This window comes from Hirundo rustica, chromosome Z (assembly GCF_015227805.2).
Source record: "Hirundo rustica isolate bHirRus1 chromosome Z, bHirRus1.pri.v3, whole genome shotgun sequence".
In the NCBI taxonomy this organism is placed as follows: domain Eukaryota; kingdom Metazoa; phylum Chordata; class Aves; order Passeriformes; family Hirundinidae; genus Hirundo; species Hirundo rustica.
The window spans coordinates 79,404,158-79,430,093 of NC_053488.1; the positions used below are offsets into that span (position 1 = coordinate 79,404,158).

The window sequence follows — 25,936 nt, forward strand, 5'->3', positions numbered from 1 at the left end:
TAGGCAGCAAGATCGGACCAGATGACCCAGTGTGGTCCCTTCCTACCTGACCCGGTTTTGTGATTCTGTCGGGTGGCTGAGGAACTGGGGGGTCTGAGCGGGTTCGTGGGGCGTGTGAGGAACCGCGGGTTAGGGGATCTAGGATGTGTGCGAGGTCTGGGGCTGTGTGTGAGGAACAGGAAGGATGTCAGAGGATCTAGGGATATATGAGGGACCCGAGGGACAGTGTGAAGCACCAAAGAATGTGAGGGCTCTGGGGCTGTGTGTGAGGGGACCTGGGGATGTTTATGAAGGGCCCAGGGGCTGTATGAGACGTCCGTGTGTGTGTGTGTAAAGGACCAGTGGTGTCTGAGGAGATCTGGGGATGTGTATGGGAGGTCTGGATTGCGTGAGAGTTGCAGGCGTGTGTATGGGAGGTCCGGGGGTGTGTGTGAAGGCTCCTGGGGTGTGTGAGGGACAGGCGGGTGCCTGAGGGTCCGGACTCCATGACGCACCCCCCGCTCCTCGTTCCGAACGCCCCCGCGCTCCTCTCGCGAGACGTGGCGGCGGCCGGTGGGGCTGTGCCGGGCGGGATCGCGCCCCCCCCCCCCCCGCCCCTCCCAGCACCGCCGCGGGGCGGATGCGGCGGGGCCGCCATAGTGCGGGCGGGAGGAGCCGCCGCCGCCCGGCCGGGGACGCACTCCCACCGCCCCCTCCGCCGCAGCCGGGAGCGGGCGGAGCCTGCGCGGCGCCTCCGGTTTTTCCCCCCTCGCATCCCTTCCGCCGCGCCAGCCGGGGAAGAGACCGCGCTCCTGTCTGGGTAGAGCGGGATCGAGAGGAGGACCGGAGGCACCGTCACCTGGCGTTGCGGCGGGGGCGGGGCGCGGCTCTGTGTCTGCAGCAGCCCCGGGGCGCTGCTCGGCCGCTTAAAGCAGCGGAGCCGCCGGCCGGGAGGGGCGTTCCGAGCAGTGGCGGCCACAGAGCGAGGGGAAGGCATGGAGGGCAGGGAGGTGGCGGCGGGGTCCGCGGGGGATGAGGGCTCTAAGGATGTGCTGGGCAAGCCGCTGGGTCCCACGCCGAGCCAGAGCCGCTTCCAGGTGGATCTGGTGGCCGAGGGGCCCCGCAAGTCGTGCGGGGACATCGGCGTGGCGGGTAAGGGAGTTGAAGAAGCCAAGGGCAGGTTTCGGGTGAACTTCGTGGACCCGTCGGCCGGCGGCGAGAGCCCCGGCGAACCCGGGGTAGGCAGCTCGGAGGGCGGCAATGTGAGCGGCGTCCAGAACGGCGGCGATACGGTGATGAGCGAGGGCAGCCTGCACTCGGGCGGGCACCACCACTACTACTATGACACCCATACCAACACCTACTACCTGCGCACCTTCGGCCACAACACCATGGACGCCGTGCCCCGCATCGACCACTACCGGCACACGGCCGCCGACCTCGGCGAGAAGCTGCTCCGGCCCAGCCTGGCCGAGCTGCATGATGAGCTGGACAAGGTGAGAGCGGCCCCCGGGTTCCTCCGGCTCCGGGGCGCGGCGGCTCCTCGGAGCGTGTCGGCAGAAAAGCTTTTAAAAAAACCAAAAAACCACGAAAGCTCGCTGAGCCTCGAGGAGGCGCAAATAGCGCGGGTTGCATACCTTGCGTCTCAGTTCTGTTATTTTTTTGTCTTTTAGTGACGCAGTGATATCCATCCCTCCTCCTCCCCCCGCGAGCTTTTGGGAGGTGGTCCCAAAAGATGGTATTTCGGGCCGTAGGTCTTACTTTCCCTGTCACCGAGCGGGGATCTCTTACAGGTTTTCCAGTTCCAAATCGCCTCCAGCAGACAGGATATTAATTCGGGGGCTCGTCATGGGAATTAATCTGGGAAAGGGAGTGAAAACATTCGGAAGAGACGCTAAAAAAAAAAATAAATAGGGATGCTCTTCCTTCGGTAGCGGCCGGTGATGTGTCTCTTGGGCGCCGAGGCAATAGACCCCTGGATCCGATGCCATCTGGATCGGATGCTGCTGGGTCTGCACTTGCGCGGATCCTTAGTGAGCCTTCACTGGCCCCTGCGCCGCGGTCGAGGCTTGAAACATTTCGGAGCTGTGCGTCTCAAGTTTTTTCTATTTTGGACTACGAGTTCGTGTGTTATTTGAGACGAGTTGACAGTGAGAGCCGCCTTTGCATTGCAGGCTTTCTTGGCTAGAAGACTAGCTTTAGCTGAACGTAGAATAACTTCCTAGACTTTAAAAAAAAAAAAAAAAAAAAAAAAAAAAAAAAAAAAAAAAAAAAAAAAAGACTACTAAACTAACGCTATATAAAGCGTTATATCTTGCAGTGCTGTTTTCTCAAGTTTGAAAATTGATGTATAGCTGTGCTCAGAAGCCCGTGTTTGAAGTGCAGTCTTTCTGCTACGTTTAGGGAAATAGAGAAACGCATGGGCCACGTTACAAGGATGTGAATATTTTGTTTCCAGAACTTTTTTCATCCCACCTTTCACTCCTTACAGGTGGAGTTCCATGAGGAAAATGCGTGTTCTTTCCAGATTTATCTGTTTCACACCATTATTAGGCTCCTCAGTGAATCAGCACTGATATGTGGGGTTTGTGGATTTTTTTTGGGGGGGGGGTGGGGTTGGTGGTGATTGTTTAAGTGTATTTTTTGACTGTGGAATTGTTCCAGTAGAAATAACTAGTCAGTGTATTATAGAAGTACGTGTTTGTGACATCTGAGATTAGATGTGAAGTTTTAATTACTAACCATAACTGCAGATTACTCCTGCCTTCCAGGTCCCCTTTTGATGGAGCTGCATGATGATCTGTGGTCTGATTCTAAGTTAGTATGAAATCATAATAATTGCCATGTGTTTGGACTTGAGTAAACTGTAAATAAAACACATACATGTGTGCTCCTAGTACGTGCAAAACCACATTGGTTTTCTTTCCTCTTGCTCCTCCAAATTTCTGACTTCTGGTCCATGATGGGATGACTAGGTATTAGATACTCGGCTTTGTAAGCAGAACATATCTCAAATTTCTAAGGTTGGCAGACTGTTTTTTTCAGTGCATTACTGTTGCAGCACTCTGGAAAGCTCTTTGACACCATTAAGGTATTTCAGTGCAGATTATAACATATTCTGGAACTATAATTTCTAAAATTGTTATTTCTTTATTAAGAAGAAAATAATGACAAGTAGTTCTCTTTGTGGTCTGTGGAGTAGTAGACAACCTAATTATAGAATCATTATCAAAACAGTTTCCTCGTGAGCATCAGTTAAATTAAATTATTAATTTCTTAAATGTCATTAATTTGTTCTGCAGTGTAGATAGATGCACACTATCTTTTTTTAAGGTCATGTCCTGTCCATGCATACTTCTTTTTTTAAGGTCATGTCCTGTCTGCTTGGGCCGCTCCTCCCATAAAATAAATATTGGGGATGGAATATGGAATTTTGGTTGCATTTGATATGAAATATTAATTTTAATTAATTTTATTTAACTAATTTAATTGCTTAAATAAAAATTAATACAATTAATTAAATTTTAATTAATTGATTAATTAAAAATAATTCAATTAATATTAATTATTTTAATTTTTTTAAAAAGGTCATGGTATAAACTTCAGAATTTTAAGTTGAAGCTCAATGGAGAACTCAAGTGTTCTATCACAGGATGTTTAATGTCCAAAGTAATTAAATTGTTAGCAGCTACTTGAGTTTATATGAAGAAGGGAATACGTTATTTTTGCTTCCAACTTAGCAAAACACTTTCCAAGATAAAACTGAACACAAAAGCTTTTCATAAGGGTGTGTTGTGCATGCTAATAGTATTGGATACCTACATTCCTGACAATCTCAGGGGTTTGGAATACATCCTATCTCTGATTATGTACTTGTGTCACCCTGTTTTTTCTGAGATTTTTTAAAGCCTTCTACTTTTTCATAAGATGGAGTCAGTTTCTTTAGCTTCTGCACAATATTAGGAGCAGTTTCGTTTTTCTCACACATGGGAACATAAACAAACCTTTTGTTTTCATTCCCTGTCATTTGTTTACGTATTTCTAGCCTGAAAATAACTGTAACTGACAGCTAGTCTGGCCACTGGGCTGAGAGGTGGTAACCCCAGAAGCGAATCCACAACCAGACCCACAAATGTATAAAAAGTAAGAAATAAACAGGCAGGGAGCTCGGCCTTGGGGCTTGGCCTTGGGCTCTCTCTGAGGAACAACTCTGCCCTGCAAATCTCTTTGTGTGATTGCTTTGTGTGCTGTGATCACATAGGTGGTTTGTGAAGCCAGAGCCCTCATAACTTTTAAATCAAGATGGTGCTGTACTTTTACATGGAAGATGTTCTCAAAGCTGTTGTGCTTTTTTTAACTGTTTCCAGAGGGCTTATTGTTTCCATTCTCAAAGTGACTTCTGTTCCTGCTGACTGTCAGGTCTCTACTGTTGAATAATGCTGTGCATTTGGGAAAGTGTCTTACTGACTTTTGGTAACTTGAAGAATTAACTGTGGATTAAGCTGTGGATTTTGTACCAATTTATCATGTACAGCATGTCTGTTCAAGGCAGCTGGTACAAACATCCTAGTACTCTTACATAAAGGTTGCACTATGTGAATTCCTATTGTTGTGCCTCTGCTCTTGACCCAGTGCATCAAGAGTGGCAGATACTTTGTGAAAAAAAATGTTCCAAAGCTGTTTACCAGCAGTATGGTTCACTGCATTGAATGCAGGTATTTTATCCGGCAGTTAGAGTTCGTGCTATTCTGTTTGCTTTTAGTAGATAGATAAATGTGAGGCGATGTTGGAGCATTGTTGATGCCAGTGCCAATTACAGAACAGATTTCTTTTTCCTTTAGCTTTGTTTAGAAGCTTCATCTGTCTAACACTTCTACTGTGATTATGTTCTCACAGAAAAGCAGGGTTGGAAGAAGAGCACCTGTTTGAGGAAGACACACACACATGCTGGAGGGGTTCCATTTCCCAAGAGTTTGTCCTGCAGTCCTGGCGGGATCGGTGTTTGTGTGGTGATTCCAGCAGTGGCTTTTCTGTTTGGAAAGGGGTTCTTGAAACTGGTTGTGGAAACACAGCTGGGTGGGTGATGCTGCAGTACTCTGAGGTGGATGAATTGCATAGCGCTGGTCTTGGTTGATCATATTAAATTCCAGGTGAAGGGTCTTGTCTTAGTATGTCATTGGCTGTAGATAACTAAGGTGATCAATCTATTCCTTATCTAGTTGGTGTGTATTAATTTGTCCCTGCTTTAACAAGATGAGAGAGAGTATTTAGTGATGCTGTTGCTGTTGCTGTCTTGTAGATAAAGGGAATGTGTTGCAGGAGCTCTTGTCTCCAGCGATGTTGAGGTGAGAAGATATTTATTAGCAAAAAAGTGGGAGGGAAGTCAGCATACCATGACATGCAGAGTTTTTTTGCAGTAGTGTCCCTTGCCCACTTGAAAGGGATCTGTCTTCTGATCATGGGAAGATTAAAAGCATTCTCGCTTTTCTTAATTTTTTTCCTGTCTTGCAGCTTTTCATGGGTTAGCTACATCTGTACATAAATAAACAGCTTGTAGAAATACTACACATGCCTTTGTGCTTCTCAGTGTATCAATACAATACCATGTTGTAATATCGGAGACTTTATTGTACTGACGAGTGTATACTTCTAGAGTATTCAGACCTGTACACTGTAATTCATTGAAATAATTCAGGATTTTTCTGTATGGCGTTGAGTTAGTTGGGAAGCTTACGTTTTTTCCTTACGACTAGATCTCACTGTATATGGGTGGTTCTGATTTGATCTTTGTGCAGTGTCTCGCAGCTGTGGTGAGTGAATATGAATGTGAACCAAGCCCTCTGCTGGCAGGTCTGCTCTGCTGTTTGTTAAATACTCACCGAGAGCACTGAGAGGGTAAGGTACTGATCTCAGAGGAAGATCCTTACACCACCTCCACCCCTCTCCCCCAGTCAAATTAAAAATCAAAACAAAAAGAAATCCAAAGGTATTTAAGAACACAAGTGTGCTTTGCTTCATCCCACACAAAAATCTGCACCTGTCATCTGAATTTGGAGACAGGTGTAAGAAAAAAGGCAATTACTGGTAGGTCTGACACAAATTGAGGGGTTTTTTTTGTTGTTGTTTTGTTTTTACTCGAGTTGGTTGACTATAACTGTTTTTAGTTGTCTTCTGGCTTCCTGAAGTATTTTCTCAAACACTGTTTTTCCTCTGACCATCTGATGACTTCAAATGTTTAAAATAAGCATGGTGGAAAGATCAGTGTATGGTACTGCTTTTTAATGAAAATGCATTCTGTCTTGAGAATGTTAAACTGCTGCACCTCTAATACTTTTTTATTTTTATTTTCTTCCTGTTCGTGGGTTGTGTTTGCTTAGCCTGTAACAAAAGCAGAACTCAGCTAAAGATGCATAAAAGGTTAAAAGATGATTGTTGGGTATCAAGTTAGCTGACCCTGTTACCTAAGGTCTGTCTTTAAAAGCTCTCTCTGTCCCTCTCACGGAAGATCGAGACCCTCTTACAGATAGTTTTTATTGCACCACCGTGATGAATCTTCTTCACAGTCTGTAGGTCTCCTTTCTTGAGTCCCTGTTATTTTTGATTTAAATTACATTTCCTTCTTGCTGTCCTTTGTATATGTGAGCAGGATTTGAATCTTCTTTCTGAAGTTCCCTATACTAAAATAAAACAAGAGAAGCTCTCTTAGTCTTGTGCTTGGTGCTGCTGTATGTTTCCCAGAAGCCTATAATTGGTAACTGTTCTTTCATCACTTTTAAACAGCAGTGACCTTAATGCACCTGTATTCAGTGAGGCTTTACTTGCATCGTGCAAAGGGATGTTTTTAATGCTTTTTCAGCCTGTGTCGAGAGTCCTCACTTTGCTTATGCTGATACCACACTTAAGGACAACCACTTTTTTCAAGGAAAAAAATGAGTGTACTTCTCTGTTGCAGCAGTAAATAACATTAGTGTACTAGGGCTTGTGTTTTATAAATACATTGTATAATACTGTATTTTTATGTTGCTTGATGCTTGTATCTCTTGAATCTTTGATAAGTCTTTAGTCCAGAACACCGGTGAAATGCTAAAAAACAATGAACTGTGTTCAGCAAATGGCTAATACTGTTATTAAGACTTTTTTTTTTGTTTTCTTCTCATGTCCCAGGGAAGCTGGAAATAACCGTGAACGGCTTACATAGCTCACAGCACAAGTGTGGACTGCTGCTGGAAGGGGTGAACTTTTTGCTGTCACAGATCTTAGTTGGATCTGATACAGATCTGATCTAGTTTATAGAAAGCCAACACCCCCTCAGCTGCAAAAGCTTGCACTGCATGTGGTGATTCAGTTGCCTGATCATTATAATATTTAAGGGATCTCCACAGTCTTTTCACTGCGCACAGGTACCAGTAAAAACATTTTGAGTGTGCACTCCTCATATACGTATATTCATTTACTTAAAAACTTAATATACATGTGCTACTGTACAAGTAATGTGTATAGTACAAAGTAAAACTTCAAGAGTGATATAAAGATGAAATTAACACTTTTTTTCTCTCTGTTAACATCACAAAAAAAAAAATATTGTCACACTCCCAGTGGACTGTTCCAGAACTGGTTAAAGAGGAAGATGCTGCAGAATTAATTTTCAGATTAACTTTTTTCCCCTTTTGGTACTACACTTGATTAGACCTCAAATGATTTTCATTCTTGAGCAGCATTCTTGCAGGGGAGGACCTTGGCAAGATCAGTATCTTGGAGTAATTTAAATCAGTGTACTACATCTTCTGTTGAATTCTTCAGATTTTTTCCTAAAGCCTGGGCATTCATGGGCAACCACAAACCCATTTTCCCCACTTCTTAGTACAGGTAATAGCAGTCACACTGGTCATTGGTTGCTACTAAGATTTTTTTTAAAATAATTGACTTCAAATTATTTGTCTTTCAGAGTTTTTCAGAAGCTATCCATTTTTTGCATGAATGGTCTTTGATTTGTTTCTGCACTTCACCATACTATTATACCTGACAAACTTACTGAAATTCCATTTATACATAAAAAGTAACTTTGGATGTATTATCTGTGCCTTGTACTGATTTAAGGATAAGGTGATAAAAAGAGTAAAGAAATTCTGAAAAATTAAATTAAGGTTCCATTTTAATAAGAAAGCTTATCTCTTGCATCTTCATTTTCACTGCTCCTGCTTCAGATGTTTCAGTTGTTTGGGTTTTTTAAATTCAAAGAAAATAGCTCTGTCTGTTTCAGCTGAGAAGGAGCAGTGATGCTAGATAAATGTTTCAGCTTGGTCTGTCAGTCTATGTGGCAGAGACTCCTAAGATTATTCTGAGTAATACTGCTTTAGAACTGTGAGCAGTTTGGCAACTTCGGCTGAAATGTGCTGTGCCAGTGCGAGTGATGGCTTTTCTGTGTGAACATACCAGCCCTGCTCAGTGCTGGCTTGGGCTGTGCTGTAGCTGCATTAACCACTTTAGAACATGACATTAAAAATTCAGGTGGCACTTAAATGATTTTTTAGGATTACTTCAAACAGCTTTTTAGTCTGTTGTAAGCCAGCAGGTAAAATATAACTTTCAGAAACTTACTGCCTTGGAGCTAGACTTTTATAGAAATGGAATATTTTATTAGGGTTTTATTATTGCTGCGTAGAATCATTTGCTCCCATCTCCAACTTCTTGAATAGAAAGTGTACCATATTTTTCAGAATTAGATGAAAACCAAATACTGTTAGAGCAAGAATGTTTCAAATAAACCTTTGTTTTGGGGTGGAGAATAGATGACTTTTGTGCTGGTTTTGCTTGGGGCAGAGTTAATTTCCTTTCCAGTAGCTGGTGTGGGGTTCTGTTTTGGATCTATGCTGGACATGGGGTTCATAACTTAGAAGTGGTTTTGGTTTTGCTGAGCAGGACTTCGACAGAGCCAACGCCTTTCCTGCTCCTCCTGTGACCACGCTGGTGAGGAGGCTGAGGGTGCATGGGAGGTTGGGAGAGGTGACCCTCCACAACCGGGAGAGGTGACCCAATTTGACCCAAGGGATGTTCCAGGCCATGTGACGTCATTGTCAGCATATAAAGTAGGGGGAGAAGGAGGAAGGAGACATTGGGAGTGATGATGTTTGTCTTCCCGAGTCACTGTGAGGTGATGGGACCCTGCTCTCCTCGAGGTGGCTGAGCACCCCTGCCCACCCATGGGAAGCCGGGCATTAATTCCTTGTTTTGCTTTGCTTGTGTGTGTGGCTTTTGCTTTCGCTGTTGAATTGTCTTTACCTCAAACTGTGACTTTTTACCCTTCAGTTCTCTCCCAGTCCCACTGGTGGAGGAACAAGCGAGTGGCTGCTTGGGACTGTGGTGCTGGGGTTGAACTATGATGACTTTGAAATCTGATATGTCCAAAACAATCTCTTGACAGGACTGAAATGGATTCTCTCTTGTACTTAGTAGCAGAATGTTGTATTTCTTGGACTACACTTGAGTATGCCAAATATCTCTGCAGGTTGCTTACTAATTGGATTTACTTCAGCTCTTACACAGTCTAGTGCTGCATCTGCTTCATTCTGGAATGTATCAGGCTGTGTTTAAGATACTAATGTGAAAACTACCCATGTTTAGAGCCTGGATCCACTTTCCTGTGAAGTGTGGTTTCTCCTTCCAGGACAATGGATATCCTAAGAAATATTGTATTCAATGCACAGTAAAGAATAATTACTTCTGTATATCATTCAGAGTGCAGCTGTGGTTCTGGAAAGGGTCATATGCATCAATGCAAAAATGAAGGTGCATTCTTGAGGTGTGAAGTAGACTACATGCATTTCTTTCCCTAAACTGAAGGGATTGGTTGCCCCTACACTTGTGCAGGAAGTCATGCCTCCTGTGACTTTCTGTTAACCAGAACTGGAGAGACTGGAGAAGGAAATTTGGGCTTTTATTGGGGAAGTTTGGTTTTGGGGGTTTGTAATGTTTTGTTTTCACACTGGCAGACCATTTTGACTGCTCCATGACTGGAAGGCCTTATTTTAGCTACAAAATTTCTGGGAGTGCAGATTATAAGTGTTGTGGGTCTTCCACACTGCAGAGCTGCTGAAGAGGCCTTTTCTCATTTGTTTCTAATTTTCATGATCAGCTTGCCCATTTTCATATCATCCTGTGCTTATGGAGGGATGTATGAATCAAGATGTAAAGATGTGGGGTAGTTTTTTTTTTCTTTTGCAAAGTGCCCTCATTCTTTAATTAATGTTTTTGCTACAGGGGAAAAGCAGATATTATTTATATTTCTGATATATGTCTTTCATACCTGTAGATGTGAACAGAACTTTGCTGCTTTATCACATATTAAAACTGCTTCAGAAGGATGTAGCCTTCATGTAGTAAGCTTTGAGATTTGTCAAGAAAACTGTTCATGTAAGACATTAAAGTAGTGTTAATCTTCATAAACCTGTTTATCCTTTGTAAATATTCTACCTTGAAAGCAAGGATTTGCTCCTAAGCTGAAATCAAATGCCTGAGTAAGTTTCCTGATTTAGTCTTGCTAACTTAGTTAATACGTCATACTACATACATGTAAAAGTTGGGAGGATGAATGGATGATTATCCCTTTAAAATAATTAAAGTAAAAATGGCTCTTTAAATCATTATGGATACTATATATATATATATATATATGTATGTATGTATGTATGTATGTACACACACGCAAAAACCCCCACACTGTTTAAAATTTCTCTATTAAAAGCAGTGTGCAAGACAGAAATACAAGCTAATGGCAGAGACACAGCTAATCCTTCAGTTGACATGTTAATTGCAACTATAATTTCTTCTGTTTAAATTTGCTCTGCTGTAATCACAATACAATGCTCTAATTTCAGCTTAAGATAACATTAATATTCAATGTTTGATGCAATCGCTTTTAAAATCTCTGGAAGTGGATGCCAAAGGCATTTGCTACTATATTTAAAATGTATAATTGTAGACAAGGTAATATAGTCAAAGTACTTAAGTTTTGGTGTCTTGGCTGCAAACCTGCAAAGGATTTCCTTTGATTGAGATGAGTAACCAGTGATTGTAGATTTTCATGTTAGATTTTAAGGAATTCTGAGTTTTAAGAACTGACTGTTTTATCTGGGCAATTTATCTCCTGGTATTCCAGGTAGCTTCTGGATGCCATTTAATGGCTTAGTAGGCTTTTTAAAGTTAACAACTATAAAGACACTGGAGTGGGAATTACGGCAAAGTTGCTAATAGAATTTAAAATTCATTGCTGTTTTATAACCAAGGAGTAAAGTACCTAATACAACTGCTGAAATTTCTGAACTGCTGTCAACAGCAATGACTAGTTATTGTTCCCTCATGGTATTCATTTTCATTTAGATTCTCCGGAGTTAGTTCTTTAAAGAAAAGGCTAAAAAGGTGTTAGGCAGACTGAGGTGTCTTGAACAAGTCTTTGTGCCATGTTTTCTTTTCTGTGTGCTACTGGACTGGATTTTTTCCCCCACTGGGAGCAATGCTGATCAGTCAGGCTTCCCATCGAACTCCCGAAAAACCTGAGCAGCTGAATCTGTTTTGTTAGCTTGGTAGATTATTTTTAACTAATAAATAATCGGAAATCTGTTAATTACTCCAGGTGTTCTGTGGAAAATACTGGCTTTCTGAGTAGCAATTTCTACTCAGTGAGGGGTAACCCTGTCTGAAGTACCGAAGATCCAGACTGTTCTATCTGTTTTAGAATTTACACTTTCATTGCTCTTTCATCAGAATTAGGCCGGTTACAAAGCATTAGTTAAGAGCTGTGCATGCTTGTTCTTAGTTTCCATACTTGTTGACATCCTTATTCCAGCAGACCAGAACTAGTTTACAAGATACTGTCCAGTCAGACTGTTCTTTAAGAGAATGTTATGTAGAGATATTTTAAAAGTCATTACCTGTGATACTTCCTCCCTTTGGAGTTGTTTATTTCCCGTACAGGAAGAAAACCACTTAAAAACTGTCAGTCTTGGCAGAGGTGTTTTAAGTATTAAAAACTCACTGTGATTTGTAGTTTATGAGCAAAGTTAGAAATAGTATCCCAGCCTCTCTTGGGTAGTTGTTTTCTGAAAAAATAGTTACAAACAGTAGTCAGTGTCATTAGCTTGAGTCAAAGACAGGTGAAAACTTCTTTTTTCCCTGTGTATTTAAGTAGCGAATTACTCTGGAATCTCAGGCAACCAAATTCAAGGCTTTTTTTGACAAAGGGTTTATCATAAGATTGTCTGGTGTCCCTGGACAACAATGTGCTTAAAGCCATTCAGTGGAGATTTTGGTGTTTTGGATAGGAAGCTCAGTCCTCTTGATCTCTTTCATAACTGTGTAGACAAAAGCATTAAAAGAAAAAAACAGCTTATCAAACTGACCTCCAGACAAAACCTGGGAATTTCATGACTGCAAACATCAACATGCTGCAAAAGTAATGTTGAAAGAACAGATATATTTGATACTGCTTGGTGTCCTTCAGACAACATTCAATACCTGGCTTACTATTTATCCTTTATCAGACAGCATCACACTTGTACCAGTACAACTTGTTTTCAAAAGTTCTCTTATATCAGAGGTAAATACCATAGCTGCAGGATTATTCTGTGCAGTTATTCTATGCATGAAATACATCTAGCACTTCTAAAATCTTTTATTCATCTCCTTGGAAGTGTCACAGGTGGTGGGAGCTAGAGGCCAAAAGTTCATTTGCTCTTTCAAGAAAAAGATCTTTGGTAGTTTAAAAATCCTTTGAAGTGTTACTACCATTTGAGGAAAAATGTCTAGCAATTCTTTTGTAACTTGACAGCTTTATTCTGTCATTTTTGCTCTATCTATGCTCTGGCTAAAGTATCCTTTAATTAGAAAAGAAAAGAAACAAAACAAAACAAATGTTTATAAGCTCTTTCTTCATGTATGTTTTGAAGTGTGTTAATTCTGAAAAGAGCAGATTTTGTAGTCATAATCTTAATAGCGTGCAGTCTGGAGTTGGGATGTTTGAGAGTATAATCTCTCCAAATAATGATTCTTCATTTGCTGAGACATATGGCATGCTGCACCTGGATCAATACATTTTACTGCTTGTTTCCTTCCACACAATAAGGAACATCTTAAAACGGCAATGCTTACAAAATTAACCTTTGGGAGATGGAAACAAGAAATTGTGATTGTAAGGGCTAATGAACAGGTCAGCAGTAGTGCTGTGTGCCACAGTGAGGTACTGCAGAAGATGTGTGAAGCCACTCACTCTTGTGAAGAAGGTTTCCTACAAACAACCCCAGCCTCAGAGCTCCTGAGGCATTGACTGGTGAGGACACAGAATTGTTCTGTCACTACTCTTTGGGGCAAAGATGGTTCTCAGGTGGCTTCCTTTATGGTTTTTTTTTTCCTATTCTCATTAAGGATGAGAGAACTATGCTCAGTATCAGACTATAGGTATGTAATCAGAATGAAGTATGTATTAGAATACAGTATCGGAATTTAGAATGTGGGTACAAAGCAGTTTAAAGTTTTAAGCAGCTTGATTAAATGTAGTGGAAAGCAATTTTTATATTTCTTTGCGGAAGCTGCAGCTTGAAAAGATCAGACTCTCAATTTTTAGCATTATGATAATATAAACTACTGAAACTAGCTTCAGTACTGTATCCTGCCAAGATGAGAAGAAGCTGCTGATGTGAAGCCTTTCCAGGAAGTTTATGTGAAGAACCTCCTATTATGTGGCATGTGCTGAACCTGTAACTGGCCAAATTTGAGGAATGGGAAAAGCAGTTAAATGCTGTAGTCTGAGGTGCTTCTCTGGCCTCCTGTTTTTGCACAGGATTAGTAGCAATGGGAGAGATCAGCTAAAGAAGTCAGGGACTACTTGGAACACACCAAATCAGGCAGTTCACAGTGACAGAATACTGCCTGGAGATCCAGCAAATAGTCTTACATATAGACTTGCTGGTGGTCCTGTCCTTTACTTGCAACTTCCAAGTTGTGATTCTTGAAAAGAAACAAGACTTCATGTTTGTTTATTCTGGTATTACCTTTATGCAGTTCAACATAGCCCAAGTATATTGCCATTAAGGTGGGATTTAGATAAGTTCACCACAAAAAAAAAAAAAAAAAAAAAAAAAGCAAGCTGCATGACATCCACCACTATCAAGGACTCTTAAATAAAGCAGTTTTTAACTGAACTTTTCGATGCACACACAGAGGCTGTGTGTGAAAAATCTCCTCTACCAAAATACCAAGTATTTTCTCATTACTAATCTACTTCTAATAGATGTGGAGGCTGTTCACAGTTGTCACAAATAACTTATTGTTATGATCCAGCACTGGAGATGAAATAGTAGATTATCTGTGTAGGAGCACAAATTAACTGTTTCTTGTCTGAAGTGCTCTCAGTGTATGATAGAATTGTCAGCTTGTAAACATACGTTATTTTTCCTTTAACAGTGCAAGTGAATGCCATGACTACTGAATATTTTTGGACTGATTATTTTGTTTTAAGAATTGTGGTAATAAGGCTGTTTCTGGTCTGAAATGCTAAACCCTCGTTTCTTTCCCTTTTTGTTACACCCCCACCAAATCCACAGTGTGTTAGTGTTTTTTACTGCTTATGAAGATCTTATCGTACTATTTTAGAATGGCTGTTCTAAAATAGTGCTAGGGCAGTTTTTTCCATTCAGTGTCTGACTTGAGTAGAAGCATTGTTTCCTCATGAGCATGAAAAATACTATGCCTGCTTGATTTACAGCAGAGACCACAGTGGTGCTTTCTTAATATCGCCTTAGAGGGCTGAACTTGGAGCCTTCTGGAGTGAAATTCTTTTGTGCCCACACTTTGTAATATCTTTCTCAGTGGTGCTTTATTGGGCACCCACCAGCACCGATAACCAGGAATAACCTTTCAGTTATTACATTTTGCTTGTCCTTCAAAATATTTTCCTAAGAAATATTGCATGGTGTGGAGAGACGAGCCATAGAGAACAAAACTTTCCTGTGTTCACAGTGTGCAGTATCTTGGAGCTGATCTGCTAACTGATAACTCAGAATACTAGTTGTGAGCCATTATCTCTTCCCCAGAACAGGCTGAGCTATGGGGTTGTTTGAGCACTACAGTAAAATGTGTAGCTGCCACTTGGTGGTTGAGGTTTTGAAGTGACCTTTGGGGATCACCTTGGCAATGTGTGCAGGTTTTACCAATGCTTGGCCAGCCATGCTCACATGATGAAGTATTTGATCTTTTCTTAGACTACATACAAAGGTATTTCTCCACCTTCTTTCCACACCTGAACTTGCAGCAAGCAAACTAAAAAAAAAAAAAAAGGCATTAACCACACTATTTTAAGACATGAAGATACATATTCCTCCTACTGTTCCTTGATCCTCCCTAACCAGTCTTCTCAGAGAACAATTTTGTTATTTCTTACTACAGATGTGATGCATATTGTTGTAATAGCAGAAGATGTTACCTAATGTTGGCAAGTTTTTTTGGCCAAAGCTTAAGAGTTGTTTAGATAATTTGAATGTGACTCCCTTTATGTAACAGCTTAAAATAAAGTTTAAGTATAATGTGACGGTTTTCTGTGAGGAATAAGAATGGGTTTTATATGAACAAGTAATAAGTGGTTATAACTGTCTCATGCTTGATTAGAGGTTTTGGCATAGTTGGGAACATGTTTATAATCTGCCCCTTGTTTTAATGCATCTTTTTTTCTCTTTCTTTCCTCCCCACTTTTGAAACAAGTCATAAAGGGAGACATTAATGCTTAGAAGGATTTTCACATTTTATTCTGTACTTCTAAGCTATCAGATCAGGGTAGGTGGTTGGCTCATCCTCTTCTGGCATAAGGCTCAGGCTTGAGTAGGAGATGCTTTCTTAGTTCTGGTTCAAGCAAGTCAGTGTTTCTGAAATGTGGCAGCATTGTAATTCTCTTTTTGGTCCTCACTGCTCTTCTTACCATTCTAAATTATTACATGCTACTACTTGATTTGGCTTGAGTGCCTGAATGCAAATAATCAGCAGTCAGTAGCATCTGGTCAAAGGCTGTGCAAATCTCCCAAGAATTATAGCCACTAGTTCTATCCAGAAAGCTGCAGTTCAGCAAACTGGGTAACTCCTGGTTAGTTTCTATTTGTCCTCTTTTTACTGTATATAATGCAGTATATAATACATACACACACTCATATATATGAAAGAATACGTATAACACAGAAGATTACTTTTTTCTTTTTTACTTTCCTTTTTTTTTTCTTTCCTTCTTTCTTTTTTTCTTTCTTTTTTCTTCTTTTTCCATCTTTCTTTTTCTTTATTTTTTTCTTTTTAAATTGTAATCCCTTCTGGAGACAATATAATGTACTCCTTAAGAGAGTAAGCTGTTAAAGCATGATTCTGTGGAAGGCTTGTGCCTTGCAGGACCACCAGATGTGTTGCAGGTGTGTCTGCTTCTATGAGGATTTCATAATTCTGCATCAGTGAGAGAAGCACGGACATGAATCTGTGCTGACCTTTGAATAAGGTTGACATAATCTATTTTTTTCAAAAATCTGGTTTGTATGTTTACTGTTGATTATGTGAGCATATGGATAATGCCCTTCATAATCGACAGGTTTAGAAATATTTCCTCTGGACTCTGCGCTGGGGCTATAGCTGGTACTAACTTACCAAGAGTAGAAAGAATTTTGTAAAATACCTAATCTTTATTAGTCTTTCCCTGCATATACTTGAAAGCCTTATTTGTATCCACTCTTATTTTGTGTCTTGCTTAGCGAATGTGGGTTTTGCCCTTTACCTCGTTGGGATTGAACCTCTAATTGTGGAAATGTTTTCTAAGCCCTAGAATGCAGGCTGCTTCACAGTATGCTGCTTGAGATAGTTTGTTGAATGTTGTTCAGGGTCTTTCTAATGTATCCATTCTTTTTATTTGTTGCCTTGCATAAACTACATACCTAGCTTACTGAGTGCTTCTTGCTTTCTTATGGCAGGTGTATTAAATGTTTGAGTTCAAACGTTTTGGTGTTTGCCGGGCTTGGCAAAACAAAACTGTCTTTTAAGCAAGCATGTATGTGTGTATATACGTATATATTTTCAATTTATATTTAAAGTTGAGATTTTCTGCATTCTTTGAAGTTGAGAGTTGAATTGTAAATAAAAGGCATAAGCTGGCTTTTGTCCATGGGGCTGAGTTTTCTCCATCTGTCATCCTTCCTATTTAAATGAGGAGCAGTGTGTGGGAAGAGACTTCCCTCCTTTTCCCTGAAATGCCAGTCTCCCATCCTTCTTTCTGGCAGCATCACCTTACAAAGAGTAGTAGAATAGTTTACAGGGAAATGAATAATTTATTTCCTGAAAAATTGATCAAATGACAGCTAAGTCTGAACTACAGGAAATGCTACAACAGAGACCAGTAACTTGTGGTAGAACAGTCTATGCTTTCAGATTAAGAAGTAAAATTTCTTGTGCATTTGAAATCTTCCAGCTCTTTTTCTACAGACCAGGTGTTTGACTTTTTTAGAGACCTAGAACTAATTCTGGAACATAATTACCACGCAGGCTGTTACCAGTTTGCTCCTGTAAGTTTGTTTTACCTTTCTTGAAATCTGAGATGAGCATCATGCAAGGGACTGAAAGGAACAGTTCAAAACTTCAGCCATATCATTCTTTTAATTTTTGTGTTTACACAAGTAAGGTGGGGGTCTTCTTTACAATATGTGTTTCACATGCCCACTCTACTCTGTCAGTCACACAAAATAAAAACTTTTTAATTTTTTCTAAGGAGCCCTTTGAGGATGGCTACGCAAATGGTGAGGAAGGCACACCAACTGGGGATGCAGCTGCTGCTTACACACCTGACAGCAAAGGGGTGGTCAAGTTTGGCTGGATAAAAGGTGTGCTGGTAAGTTTGATATATGGTTTTTCAGTTTCTTACAGATGCTGATGTGTTCTTACAGATCTTCCAACTACCTTTTTTTGACAGGCATTGTGATAGTGTAATATAAAGATTGTATGTATGAGAGGTGTGATGAATGCCGTAATTTTAGGAAGGGTTGCTCCTATTTCAACTGAATTTTAAGGCAGTAAATGCTTCAGGGCTTTAAGTTCTTAAGGGTTTATGGTTTCTTAGCACAGGTTTTAAGAGTGATGATTTCCCAGAAGGAAAAAGATACTGTAGTAGAAAAATACATACTGTACTTCTGTGGTTTGGAGAGGTCCTTATCTCCTTTGTGGTAGGATTGGTATCTTAACTCTTTGAGTAAGAGAGAGACCCACGATCTGTTTTTAGTCTCCTGTCTGTATTCTGTACAATGTAAACTCTATTTTTATTGAGATCTAAGAGTTGCAAATACAAGGTATTTTTAAAAAATGCACACCTCTCCATGCTGTTACTGTGCAGCTGTGTTGTCAGATAAAAAAGTTACAGAAATGGAAATTTGCAGCAAAGTTTCTGTTTTTTTCAAAGGAGTTATTTAGTAAGGTATTGCTTTAGTGCATTTTTTTTTGAGAGAGAGATTTGTGGGAGATACAAACTGGGGTTGTAGACCTCACAGTCATCATAGACTTCTTACTTTAAGTCATGTATTCTGTAGTGTGAATTTTGGGTACTAAAAGTTTAGGGTCTAGGTTACTATTATTTTTTGCTTAAGATGTACTACTGCAAGTATCAGATTGAAATTCTCTTTAACTCTGTGTTTAAGGTAGTAAGTTTTTAATCATATTTAACTCCTTTTTTTAAGTAAAACATATAATAATATCATATTCTTGTGAAATAATTTTAAAAAGTGTTGAGGAAATACAATAGAAAGATAATTTCAAGAACATTAAAAGCTGAAATGAAGAATTAGTAAAAATTACTGCAGATACAAGAACTAATCTGTGTTAAATTTCTGTTTTGTCCTAGGTACGATGTATGTTAAATATTTGGGGTGTGATGCTCTTCATCAGACTATCATGGATTGTAGGACAAGCTGGGATAGGTATGGGTACTAATGATTGTAATTTTATTTCAGTGACTTTCAAATGTGATCCACAAGTGGTGTTGATCCTGAGCTTTTACTTCAGGCGGGAATAGATTACCTTAATATTGCCAATTTTTATGGTAATTTATCCTTATCAAAAAGGATATCCTTATCCTTTAACCAATTAAGAGTTTTTCATTTAGGTACAAGGCAGGTATTTTAAAATTGACATTTGTAAGCCTTCAGTGGACTACAGAGATAAACTTTGCATCTTTTGATCTTTTTGATTAAAACCTGTGTATAGACTGTGTAGTATATAAGCAGTTTTTTTCAAAGGTTTAACTTAGTGTTGGACTGATCTGCAAAAGGCCCGTGTTTCCTTGAATTTCTAGAATACAGCTCTTACCTTGCTGATTTAAGAGAATCTGCCTTGTTTTATTTGTATCCTGAGAGGGGAAAGAGGAAGCCTTTTGCTTGAAAATATATTTGTGTTATATTTACAAGACTGAGTATTTAAATGAAACTATATTGAAGGTTTACAGTGGGCTTACAGTGTTTTTAACCTCTTTTCCCAAAAGGTCTGTCTGTCTTGGTTATTGGAATGGCCACTGTTGTGACAACTATTACAGGACTGTCCACTTCAGCAATAGCCACAAACGGGTTTGTAAGAGGAGGTAATGCTACTTCCATGAAGTTTTTAAAGCTTTCCTGATTTGGAGTGCACATTTAAATGTTGCTGAGGAGCAAAGCCTTACTTGTGCTCTGTATGATTAAACAGTCACATAATTAACAAAAAGTCACTAGGCAGCCCACTAATTAGATTTGAATAGTACCTTGCTTTTCTGCTGTAAAAGAAACTTTATTGGTGTAAATTTTTGTAACACAAACATTGTTAAGGATACGTATCCGGGAATGAGTAGGGTCTTAATATTCTTCTGAGCTGCCCTGGTTGGTTAAGAGTATGCTTATGTGTGTTCATGTCCTGAAATAAACCTTCACATAAGTAACTCTGTCTCAGTTAGCTCCAGCTCTCCCGAGGGTGATGGTTTTCATTCTCTTCCATGGTATATGTGGTGTTAGCTATTTTTGGAAGTGGTTGGTGCCTCTGACACGATTAAGAGGAAGCAGTTTTGCAAATTGCTTCATGACATTACAAGATTGCTACTAGGAAAAAATATGATAGAATTGAAGTAGGAACTTAGAAAACTATCTTCATTAAGATAAAGTATAGAGAAAAAAGCCTCTCACAGAGTAAAGAGACCTTATGGGAAAGATCAGCTGTGAGTGCTAGCATTATATCAAGCTTAGTTTCTAAATGCCCTTTCTGTTTTTTTAATTCCATTATGTATATCATGTTTTCCTGTTTGTATAGGAGCTTTTTTTTTTTTTTAAAGTTACTCATGAAAAGTAGTATTTCATTAGGAAATCTGAAGTGCTGAATTGGAAGAAGTGTAGAATTCATAGGAGCAATTGTTCCTATGAAAATGTTACATTACAGTAAGGTTTTTTTTTTTTTTTTACGTTACATATACAATAGAGTATGGCTACGCTGGATACACATAAAGGATTTGTACAAGAAATCTAATGCAGTGAAATTAAGCATTTTTCTGTTGCAGATTTTTAACATGTACTCGCTTACTTCAGACTGGAGTTGGAGGATTTTGTTGTTTCTAGGAAGCTTAGCCTTCAGTTTGAGGAATATACCATTGCTACATTTTCTAAACTTTACTTGCCTGTGATACTCCAGATACTCAAATTTTCCCTTGTCATGAGGCATTTGAAAAGTTGTTTTTGTCCAGCTCAAAAGTACAAAGAACAGGCTCTTGAGAGTCCAATTGGAGGCCAGAAAATTCCTTTCACAACAGAGCTTTTAGAAGCAGGTCTTGAAAGTTTGGGACTTCAGTTGGTTTATTGCAGTCTGCTTTGCCAGTTTGTTGATCTTCACTGCACAAGTGCTTTGAGCAGTTTGAAGTAAAAAGCCCAGTGTGTGTTTTACAGTTTTTTAACCATACAGCCGGTTGCATACCTGAATAATACGATGTGATGGATGAGTCATGGTTATTTTCAACCGGTCTCTTTTCCTAAGAAATTGAAATATATTTGTGAAGTTTCAGCACATCTGTCCCTAAAATACTCTGTTAATGGGTTATTTTCTAATACATCTGGGAATAGAGAAGAGTGGATTGTGGCTCATGTAAAGGTTAAGTGGCTAATGACTATCTGTTTTAGGTTCTATCATGTAGAGGACATTTTTGTTATTTGTGGGTTTTTTTCTTTCAGGAGGAGCATATTACTTAATTTCCAGAAGTCTGGGGCCAGAGTTTGGTGGTGCCATAGGTCTGATTTTTGCATTTGCCAATGCTGTGGCAGTGGCAATGTATGTTGTTGGTTTTGCAGAGACGGTTGTCGAGCTACTCAAGGTATGTGGATGACAGTGCTTAAATTGGTTATACTTTATATATAAAGTTTTATACTTCATATAGAACGTTTGAGTATATATTTTATATGTAAAGTCAAAAGATTGTACTTGGTTTTTGATGCATCTAGTCATAAAACTGCTTTGGAAGAGGCATTTCAGGGTCATTTGAAATCCCCCATCCAAGCAGAATCACAGAATGGCTTGGGTTGAAAGGTACCCTGAAGACCACCTAGTGCCACCCCTGCCATGGCCAAGGCCACCTTCCACTGTCCCAGGCTGCTCCAAGCCCTGCCCAGCCTGGCCTTGGACACTGCCAGGGACCTAGGAGCAGCCACAGGTTCTCTGGGCACCCTGTGCCATGGCCTCTCCACTCTCACTGTGAGATGTTTCTTTCTTACATGTTGCCTAGATCTGCCATATTTTAGTTTAAAACCATTATTCCTTGTTCTCTCACCACAAGCCCTAGCCAAAAGTCTGTTCTCATCTTTCTTATAAGCCCCCTTTAAATATTGAGTGAGCACAGTAAGGTCTCCCTGGAGCTCCCTTTTCTCCAGCCCTTATGTTTTCCATTTGGAAGATTCATTGATTTGGAAACAAGGCAAAACCCAGACTATTGTATCTGTAAAGGAAATTTACAATCAGTAAATTTGTAGTGTTCAGGTTAACTACTAATAAATTATAGTGAAGAAAATGCTGTTCTTTAGTAGGGAAGGTATTTACTTCATGAAGTATATTTTGTATATACTGTGTATTTTTTGTTTGTTTTGGAAGGAAAATGGAACATTGATGATTGATGAAATGAACGATATCAGAATCATAGGGGCTATCACGGTGGTGATACTGCTGGGCATTTCCATTGCAGGAATGGAGTGGGAAGCAAAAGTAAGGAACTCCCATCTTTTTTTTTTTTGTTTAAGTCTCTGCTTCATAATTTTGATTCTGCTTTTGTACCTTAGCTGTCTGATTTATTTTTAGTATATTCAGTGTATTCAGTATTGCAAGGTGTTACATTAGAAGTCAGTTGACCTCTGTGCAGTAGGTCTTGATCTGAGACTAGCTTGTGCAGCTCTGAACATCATTTCATATCTTAAACCACTTCACTGGCAGCTTAAGCATCTATGAGAACCTAAACTCCAGCATAATCCATTCTTAATGACATTTTTTCAAGTAGATTAATGGTATTTCCCTTTTCTGGGCAGTTACAGCTCAAGAGAAGGTAAGAACTTCAGCATGGGAATTTTCCCTTACTATGAACTTTAAGCAAATTCTGAGGATGAAGAACACAGGGCTGGTACCAAAGCCAATCTAGAACTGTGTAGTTTCTGCTAACTCAAATGCAGTACCCTTGTCTTCTTGTCCATTTTCTTCTGGTTTGGTTTTTACCTGGAAACACCCAACCAGTGGGATGCATTCACTAGACCCAGCATATGGAGAAGGGTTTTGAATGTTGGTGGTGACGAATGTGTAGGAGGGAACACCACCTTGCATTGTCTTGTGGCTGCACAGTCTTAGGTCAGCTCTGACTGAAGAGGTCTTAGAGTACCTTAACAGAGAAGCCACCTTGCCAGTTTTCTGCTTGGCATTATGAAGTAGTGTAGCGTGCTCTCTGTTTCCTGCCTTGTAGGCTTTTTTCTGAATTTTTTCATAATGTGCTCAAAACCCAAAAAGTTTGAGAAGAGCCTCTCACTTGGGGCTTCCTTCCCGACTTATATCTCAATAGCTCCTATTTTCTGCACTGAGAGGCAGCTGAAGGAACCTTTAGTGAACTGTTATTTCTTATGCTCCTGGCATCAAGAAGATGATGGTATTTATAATCAAAACAGGAGAGGGTTTTTTATTGTTGTTTCCAAGAAATAGGGATCCTAGAAGAAGTGAGTGAAGATTGAGTGCATTGCTTTGATGTACTGTGGAGAAAAGAAACTTACAGAAATTGACTTTGGCATGAACTTCTAAATTGAACTTCTGTAAAAACTGTTTACCTTTCTCAAGTAGCCCTTCACTGTCTATCACTTGAATTTGTGATGCAGTCTTTATACACCCAACTGGAAACAATGGTGACCTCCTTATTCCAAACTGTTTTGAAAGAATTATTTGTTATTAGTGCTCTGGCTGCTGCCACTTGAAGTCACAAGAAGTATCTTGGTTTTGCTGTGTAACATGAGCAGCTATTTTACAGTAGCTTGCATGAAAATACCCATTTAATATTTCTACATCAAGCCTAATTGTGGTGTTACTGCAGTGTCACCCTTATTTTAGGGGTAGCTTTCGAAATTCCTCTCCTCAACGTAAAAGTCAAGACCTGGTTTCTCTGTCACGGAAGGAGGCAAGTCGGAGCAATGACAGGCAACAGAACCTGTCAGACAAGCATTTCATGTGGGCTAACATACACCTCAGCATAGCAAAACACTAATGTCTCCACCTTGATCTATGGCTGTTCTTCTATGCATTAGCCATATCCTAGAGAATGTCTTGGAAAATGGAGCAGGGGAATCTATAATAATGCCTTAGAAATAGATCTGAAAGTGAGGAGAGACTGGGATTGTTTCCAGGGAAGTTTGCTTTAAAAAATAGCCCTTCAGAGTTTGTGGTGTTTGCTGCTCAGCTCCTTGTGTTGAAGTCTTAAAAGCCCATTCTTTCAGACTTTGGAATCTAAATAAGATATTTAGCAAACATCCCTAGCTTCAGGAAGAAGGTAGATTAGTTACTGGAAAAATCCACTTGTGGCAATTGCACTGTGATAACTACATGTTTATGTTTCTCTCTTACTGAAGACTTCTGTAAGCACCCAGCTGTATCCTTACACCTTTCATCTATTCTTGAGGCTTTACAAAAATTTAAATACAGGACTGTTTTCTTTAGGTGGACTTTTAATCTGCTGCAGGCTGTTTTGCTCTCTTTATTACTGTTCTACCCTGTTTTCTTGAGAGGCTGTGTGAACTGAAAACTTTGTTTTGTAGGCATCAACAATGGCACAGTGATAATGCACATTAACTCCTGATCCTAGGCCTAAAAAAGTTCTGTGAATAGCTTCCGCCAAGCTACTGGCATTCCTTTCTCAGGAATCAAATAACCCAAAAGATAACAGCAGTGTGATTGCTTATTTAAATGGAAGACCTGAGCCATTCCTACAATGCCTAGATTTATCTTTGTTCACACTTTTGAAGTGTTGGATGGTTAAAAGTATGTCTTGTTCAAATTGTAGGGCTTATAATACTTCTGCAGAAAAGTGACTAAAAAATTTAGGTTGTAATAAAAAAGTCTCAACTAGGAATTAACAAGTAATTGTTTTAGTTTGCAATTTAATTTCCTAAGTAAGGGTTGAGAATGTGAGATTGTGGCAAAATAGCCTAGTTCCTTGCATAAAATAGGAAACAAAAGCTGTTTGATTCTGGATGTAATAAATTTTTTAGAAAATATCACATACTAAAGTATAAGACAAAGTATGACCATAAGTATGACCATAGCTAATAACGCAGTAGTAGCATTTGTATTGCATTTGGCTATTTTCATGTGAATTTCTTTAATCTCCTCAAATGCACTCCATCTAGAAGGCTTATATGAAGTTAGGCTTTTTAAGCCTTCTTACTTTGTCTTTAGAAGTATAATTTTGATGCGTTTGGTAATAATAAACCTTTTTAATTAGTTATAAAACTTGGAAGTTATTCCTGTTTCTTAATTAAGAATCTTTGTACAACTTCTCCCCAGCTTTCCTCATGTTTTTGCAGAGAACATGCTGAGAAGGTGGAACTGAATTTAGAATCAAGTAAACATTTACGTTTTATAGCACAGCACTTGATACTGTGAAAAGAACAAGTTCTCCTTTCTGACAGCAGTCATTGTGTTTCAGGCACAGATAGTCCTGCTGGTGATCCTCATACTTGCTATTGGAGACTTTGTCATAGGAACATTTATTCCTCTGGACAGCAAGAAGCCCAAAGGTTTCTTTGGTTACAGCGGTATGTTGGAACAGTTTACAGTATGGTAAACAATACCTTTTTTCCCCAAATGAGCTGTTACAATCAAATTAAACATCTAATACATCATACAGTCCTGCTTAACTACAGAGACTTTTTTTCTCTGATTCTTTAAACTTCTGCAGTTGGGTCAAAAAGTTGAATATTGCTTAATATTGAATATATATTAATTTTTTAAATGCTGGATTTTACTGGAAGTATTTGCTCTACTTTTACATCTGCTTAAGTTTACTGTCTTGACTTTTACTTTTGAGTTGAAGTGATGAATTAGGGCTTAAATGTTCTATACTTAATTTTAAGAAGGTCCTGTGACTGTCAGCTTTTTTATTGGTGTGATAGTGTCTGGAATGGGTTAATATCTCAGCTTCCATGTGAATATTGACAAACTTTAATCTCCTCCTGCAGCTGAAATATTCATGGAGAATTTTGGACCAGATTTCCGACAAGAGGAAACTTTCTTTTCTGTGTTTGCTATTTTCTTCCCTGCTGCAACTGGCATACTTGCTGGTGCAAATATCTCAGGGGACCTTGCGGTAAGTAGTGAATTAAAATAATTTCTCACAACCACTCGAGTGTGCATTGACCTCTGTCATCACTGTCCACTGAAC

The 25,936-nt window shown here is 39.6% G+C and overlaps 1 protein-coding gene across 2 annotated transcripts in view; it reads left to right on the forward strand.

The window, feature by feature from the left end:
• Nucleotides 1-684: 684 nt before the first annotated feature.
• Nucleotides 685-25,936, forward strand: part of SLC12A2 (solute carrier family 12 member 2) — a 55,252-nt gene continuing 30,000 nt past the window's right edge. For both annotated transcript variants that reach the window (XM_040089495.2, XM_040089496.2), the window contains exons 1-8: nt 685-1,475; nt 17,756-17,875; nt 18,878-18,953; nt 19,514-19,609; nt 21,216-21,355; nt 22,126-22,236; nt 25,202-25,310; nt 25,734-25,861. In XM_040089495.2, the coding sequence (XP_039945429.1) occupies nt 975-1,475; nt 17,756-17,875; nt 18,878-18,953; nt 19,514-19,609; nt 21,216-21,355; nt 22,126-22,236; nt 25,202-25,310; nt 25,734-25,861 (1,281 nt within the window). In that variant the 5' untranslated portion in view covers nt 685-974. The remainder of the gene's footprint in view (nt 1,476-17,755; nt 17,876-18,877; nt 18,954-19,513; nt 19,610-21,215; nt 21,356-22,125; nt 22,237-25,201; nt 25,311-25,733; nt 25,862-25,936) is intronic.